This window comes from Carassius auratus, chromosome 49, assembly GCF_003368295.1.
Source record: "Carassius auratus strain Wakin chromosome 49, ASM336829v1, whole genome shotgun sequence".
Classification (NCBI taxonomy): domain Eukaryota; kingdom Metazoa; phylum Chordata; class Actinopteri; order Cypriniformes; family Cyprinidae; genus Carassius; species Carassius auratus.
The window spans coordinates 8,192,224-8,199,002 of NC_039291.1; the positions used below are offsets into that span (position 1 = coordinate 8,192,224).

General features: G+C 35.4%; 1 protein-coding gene across 3 annotated transcripts; it reads left to right on the top strand.

Moving 5' to 3' along the window:
* The first annotated feature begins 1,668 nt into the window (after positions 1-1,668).
* Positions 1,669-5,022, top strand: LOC113066124 (ferritin, lower subunit-like). Of its 3 annotated transcripts, none has more exons than XM_026237786.1 (6): positions 1,679-1,826; positions 2,245-2,355; positions 2,508-2,608; positions 2,974-3,120; positions 4,353-4,478; positions 4,613-5,022. In XM_026237786.1, the coding sequence occupies exons 3-6, from the start codon at positions 2,510-2,512 to the stop codon at positions 4,760-4,762; spliced, it is 522 nt and encodes a 173-aa protein (XP_026093571.1). In that variant the 5' UTR covers positions 1,679-1,826; positions 2,245-2,355; positions 2,508-2,509; the 3' UTR covers positions 4,763-5,022. The 3 variants fall into 3 exon arrangements, with proteins under 3 accessions (XP_026093572.1, XP_026093571.1, XP_026093573.1); XM_026237788.1 differs by having other exon boundaries at positions 1,682-1,826; positions 2,257-2,355; XM_026237787.1 differs by lacking the exon at positions 2,245-2,355 and having other exon boundaries at positions 1,669-1,826.
* Positions 5,023-6,779: the final 1,757 nt, after the last annotated feature.

Sequence of the window (6,779 nt, forward strand, 5' to 3'; positions counted from 1 at the left end):
ATGAATAGAACTGAATTGTGGTAATTTATTGTTTTTTTAGTTTTCCTTTGAATGGTATTCTGCCTGTGGGTTTGAATTAGTTAACAAAATAATTCTTACAGATCAAATGCTGTTATGGCTTAAGTTCCATAGTGTAGTTGGGTGTGTCTTGAATATCTTTAATATCTGATACTGTTCACATCATAAATAATGACACAGAGAGCATTTCTATCTCACACACACATTGGTTTTGGAACCAAACTCTTCATATATATATATATATATATATATATATATATATATATATATATATATATGAAGAGTTTGCTCATTTAGTTGACTAGTGCTATGTGATGCATTAACGAAAAACATAAATGGCATTAATGAAAACACTAACACTAACAAGCTACCCAATATCACGTTTATAATCACGTTTAACAGCTCATGGGGGCAGCTGTGGCCTAATCGTTAGGGAGTAGGACTTGTGTGTGTATATATATATATATAAGAGGTGTGGCCTAATGGTTAGAGAGTTGAACTTGTAACCTGAATGGCTATATATACCATTAGGCCAATGTTATATACTATATATATATAAAACATTAAATAACATTTATTTTTCATCAGACTGATAATGCATGCATTAATATATATATATATATATATATATATATATATATATTTTTTTTTTTTTTTTTTTTTTTTTTTTTTTTTTCATCAGACTGATAATGCATGCATTAACAAACATTTTCTCTCTGTTGAAAACATTTAGTAGGTCTAATGATATGTGGAGGGAATAAACTTTGGAGGGTTTGGTTTCATTTTAATTTTCAGCCCTCAAAGGAGCACAATCAGCAGTGAAGCGATTGTTCACCATCATGTCTTTCTCTTTGTTGTGTTTAAGAATTGCTTTTAGATCCTATTTAAATTATTATTCTATTTTTTTATTGCCAACATTGTATGTGAAAGTGTGATACATAGCTGAATCACATTGCTGAAAATAAGTTTTTATTCATATTTACATTATAAACAAACAAATCAAATTTGTGTTTATGCAATATTTACAGGATGTCTACTTATCAAAAAAAAATTATAAAAATAAAATAAAAATACAAGTCCGTTTTTTCATCAAATGGTATACTTTCCACGCATACAAACTGTTTCATTTACAAGCAATAAAGGTGAAGACAAATTCATTGTAATTTTAGAAATATTCAAAATTATAATACTTTTTAAAAAAGTATTATCTAACACAAATTTCTAGTTTTTAAACATGCAATAGTATCACACAGACCTCAATAAATACATTAAAGTTCATAGCAGACTATTTAATTTACCACACACTATATTTAGCTGAACTATTTCCAACATGCATATTATGCCATATTCTCTATTACCCAAAGTATCCTCAAAACATTTAATCATTCAATGCTTTTACCAAAGTACTTTTAAGAGAATCTTTAACCTAGCGTTCATTAATACATATTATTTTAATTCAATTAATTTATTAAATGATCAAATTGTGTTTTTATGTTACATTTTTTGAAACATAAATTCAAAATGTCAAACAATAAACCTAACACAGCACACAGAATGGGCTTAAAATGGAACATAAAATGTGCTTAAAATCAATATTTTTACAGCCGACTCACGTGACTGGATGTGTTTGACTCCTCGACTATAGATGTCGCTGTGTGTAAAGGCAATGGGGAGATTTACTGCCGAGGAAACAACAAACACGGGAATATAAACGTGTTTATAAATCAACCCGTCAAAGTTGTATTCTGTTTTTCCCGTAACCTGTTTTTATACAGTCTATGAATCTGACGCGTATCGTTGCTGAAACGGTGAGTCTATGATCCTGTTAAAGTCAATCCACGAGCATATAACGTTACTGCAACAGCACAAAGCCTTTGTAAACAATGCCATCCATGCGTCTTTGTTTGTACTTTGCGTTTGATCAAATTTTAGATCTATAATTGAAATTATGATATTAGATTTATATATGATAAATTAATAAACTCCAAAACATAATTGGTTTGCAGTGCCTAAATATGAAATTGTAATTATTGCTGTGCAACATATGCAACTATCCATGTCATTACATACATAATTATGTTTACAGCAACATATCTATAGAGACACAATTGCATACATTGAAAGGGGTTTATATAATTATTATTATTTTTTTTTAAATTGTACTATTTTTTGAATCAGTATATCCCTGTTTTGAATCATACTCTTAGGAGAGTTACATGTCTTTAGTACTTACCCCAGGTTTGCGTCACATCTGATAAATCTATAACGCGTTGGACAGAGTTAGGGTCATACACTCCCTCAGTATCAGCACTGAACAGTCAACACACACTTCACACGGTAAGAAAGACAGTAGTGCAGTATACAAACATTTTCTTTTCCTTTTGTTAGTACATGTAATGTTTGTCTTGAATCCACCTGTAATCTACTAACATTTTTAAGTTTTTCATTTTGTATTATAGTTCATCTGTTTTGTGTGTTTTCCTCCTCAGAAATGTCTCTAGTCAAGCAGAATCTTCACCCGAATAATGAGGCAAACATCAACAAACTGGTCAACCTCAAACTGACAGCCTCATATGTGTATCTCTCACTGGTCTGTTCACAAACACTGGCACTACTTTTATGAAACATTGGTTTTAGGTTTATGGATTTAAAGTTTGTATTTATTTATTTATTTATTTTTTTTTTGGTGCAATGCACAGAAATACATTTTAACATAAAAAAAAAAAAAATTCAGCTATTCATGTTAAGTGTGCATTTTGCACAGGTTCTAAAATAAAAGTTTTACTTTTTTCAAAATCTAAATAAAAGTGTTTAAGAATAGAATAGTTATGTGTTTAGAATTTAATATTCTATATGCAGTGACAAAAAAATAAAAAATTAGGCTATATATTAATATTTGACCCCTGCATGTCTGTTTAGACAGTAAGACTAACACAGTCTCTCTGTGTCTCATAGGGAATGTATTTTGACAGAGATGATGTGGCTCTGCCAAACTTCTCAAAGTTTTTCCTGGAGCGTTCACTGAAGGAGCGGGATCAGGCGGAGCACCTGCTGGAGTATCAAAACACAAGAGGAGGACGAATCGTTCTGCAGACCATTGCGGTGAGTGAGTTTTAAAGGAATAGTTCACTTAATAATGAAAATTGTCATCCTCTACTCACCCTCTTGTCATTCCATACCGCTAAGTCTTTTGTGGAATGCAAACGAAAATGTTCAATAGAAAAGTCACATTGCTCTTTTTCATACATTAACTAGGGACTGTGATGCTTAAAAAAAAAGAAGAAAAAAGCACCCTGAAGTATTGTAAAATAATACAAATGACTGGTGCATTGAAGTCTGCTAAAGGTATATGAATCTTTGAGATGTTTCTAATGCAAAAGTGCACTGCTTACTGAAACCCTTTATTACCACACTTTAGCATGCTTTTCTCATTACAGAAATAATGCACTTCTTAAAGAATTTACTTCATTGCTATAGTATAGTAAACATATACAAATTGTTGTACTTGTTGACAAGATTGTTGAATATGAAGATTCAAATGTATTTTAAATGTGTGAAGAAATAATTAAGTGTACTCCAAGTTTACTTTTGTGGTATTTATGCAACTACAGTAAAAAAAAAAAAAAGTGCATTACAAGTGCATAATACAGTTAAGGCCGGGACACACCAAGCCGACTTCAAAGAACTAGCAGCGATGAAAGCTGATGATGTTGTCGCCTTGCGTCAGCACCGGCAGCCCAAAAAGCTGCACTGGAACACACCACACAGACTACAGCCGATGGCAAATTAACACATGCGTTCTGCGTATATCTGAGAGGAATTAGCTGTTAATATCAGCAGCTGTTAATAGTATCTATAAGTCATTCAAAAGGAGAAACCGAAACAGATAAATGAAATAAATGCCGATATATGAAATGTACACAAAGCAGCGCATTGTGAATACATTTGCGTATTAGAATGACAGGAAAAGTTCACATAACATTTAAACAGCCTTCTGTCTGTACTGCCTTCATTCACATGCTTGTTTTCATCACTTATGCTTTAATTCTCTGCACTGACTCGTTAGCTTAACTGAACATCCAATCAGAGCTCTTACTCTCGCTGTGAACATGTGGAATCGGGCAAACTGCCGCTGATGTGAGCCCGACGAGTGGAACACACCAAACAGACTAGCCCGACAATCGCTCGCCATTGACCCAGACGATGGCAAACGGCTGATCGTCGGCTTGGTGTATCCCGGGCTTTAAGCACACTTATTTTTCACAAGGATGGTGTCGTTGCTATCAAATTTGGATTATAAAAATAAATTTTTATCTCTTTCTATCACTTATCAGAAGCCCAGTCGTGATGATTGGAAAGGAGGTATGGAGGCTCTCACTTTTTCTCTGGACCATCAAAAGTATCTTAACCAATCCCTGCTGGAGGTCCATAAAGCAGCTGGAGAAAACTCTGACCCTCATGTGAGTAGCATAAGGGAAACAACATCTGACAACCCTTGTATCTTCTTCCTCATTTGTTTCATGCGTTTTCCAATATAATTGCATATTAATATTCAATAACAGTGTAAATGACTTTTCGTATCACTCTGTTTCAGCTGTGTGATTTCCTAGAGAGCAACTTCTTTACCGACAGTCATGACACCATTAAGATGCTGGGTGACTACGCTGGCAGCCTGAGTCGCCTCATCTCTTCTGACCCGCATGGAAAAATGGGAGAGTACCTGTTTGACAAGCACACGCTCTGATCCGCTCGGATCTGAGTTTTGTTGCCAACATTCCGTTAAACAATATGTGCAGTGTAGGGGTGGAACGGTACACTGATGTCACAGTTTGGTACATACCTCGGTTCGGGGGTCACAGTTCGATACGATTTCGGCAATACATATACCGTATTTTTCGGACTATAATCGCACCTGGGTATAAGTCGCATCAGTCCAAAAATATGTCAGGATGAGGAAAAAACATATATAAGTCGCACTGGACTATAAGTCGCATTTATCTAGAACCAAGAACCAAGAGAAAACATTACCGTCTCCAGCCGCGAGAGGGCGCTATATGTTCTCATTGTAGACTGCAGGAGCAATGAGCAGCATAGAGCGCCCTCTCACGGCTGGAGACGGTAATGTTTTCTATTTGTTCATTTCTGTTAGTTAATTTCTCTCGGTTCATGTCAAATTAATTTTGATAAATAAGTCGCACCTGACTATAAGTCGCAGGACCAGCCAAACTATGAAAAAAAAGTGCGACTTATAGTCCGGAAAATACGGTATACATACAAGGAATAAATTCTTGAAATAAATTTGATTTAGTTTACAGATAAACAAGGGGAAAACAGTGCGACAGGTAACGTAACCTATATATGCAGAGTTTCAATTAATTTTTGTGTCACACTTATTTTAGCAACATACTATTTGTTTTCTTTCTTTAAAAAAAAAAGCATGTTTTGTTTTCATTTTGAGTGTACACACATGAAAGCAGACCTTTTTACAGTGATGCATTATTAATAAGACGAGTGTTTCAAGTTGATTCTGCTGGTGTAAGGAAGCAGTAAAGTTACTGTGCATGCGCACAAACACAACACATCAGTTCTAGCATTGCTAACTTAACAGCATCAAAATAAAATACAGTGAACCAAACATCAGCATGCCTGCCTCTGTGTCACCGTTTGAATGTTAATGAAGTACAAAGCCTAGAATTTACAAAATAGATAATAGTTTAGCATTCGGATACGTTACTTCGCAAATATTGAAAAATTATGGAATACCGTAATTCCTCAAATAATAACCGGTAGTCAAATAAACGAAGGGCCTCTTATAGTGGCTGGGGGCCTGGTCAACACGGACAAATAAAGGCCGGGGGAAAATTTGTGCAGCAGAGCCAGAAAACGAATGTACACGCCCACTGCCGGAGCATTTCTCGTTCTCGAGTCAAGAACCGGTTGCATCGGTTTTTGGATCACCAGTACACTGAACTGAGAACTGTTTCTGTTTGACGCGTCCAATTCCAGAACCGAGGAGCTGATGATACTGCGAATGTGTGATTCAGCGTGAAGCAGACTGACTCACAGCGCGTCTGAACCGAACTGATCTCTGTCCACTGGAACACTATAACTTTTAATTTAAAATGGGTTATTTAAAACAATTACTTATCAAACTAGGAATTAGAAATAAAGGCCTGCCTCTAACAAAAGCCTGCTTCAAATAAAAGCCTGTTAGCTTCTGCAGTCCAGGTAAATAAAGGCCCCGGCTTTTATTTGAGGAATTACGGTATTTGGATTTGTGCCGAATGAGAGAGGTAGGATACATGAGCACAAAGCTCCATTTCGCAAACAGTTGAGTGCACAAGCCTTTAAATCTACTCCTTAATTGTGAGAGACACATTCAGAGTCAGCACATGGTCACTGTCTAGCGGGCTTTGTTTTCAAATGCGCAACTCACGCCACTTGCTGTTCTTTTGCTGACGGCTGGTTATCAAACCGTGTTGCATTGCTGCATCACCCTCTTTTTGATTGGGGAGAATTACCTGTATTCTTTGTAAGGCCTCATGCATCGAACTGTGATGTCTGTACCGTGATGGTTCGGTATGTATCGTTCCACCCCTAGTGCATTTTTTAAAGGAGTTTAATTTTTTTTTTCTCAACCATTTCATTTCTTTTTCACCTTTCAAAAGAGACATTTTGGTAAGAACTGCCCATTGTTTTGACACCACAATTTAAAGTGTTTTAATCCATATATAAGTGGGACTATACTGTGAAATGTGCAA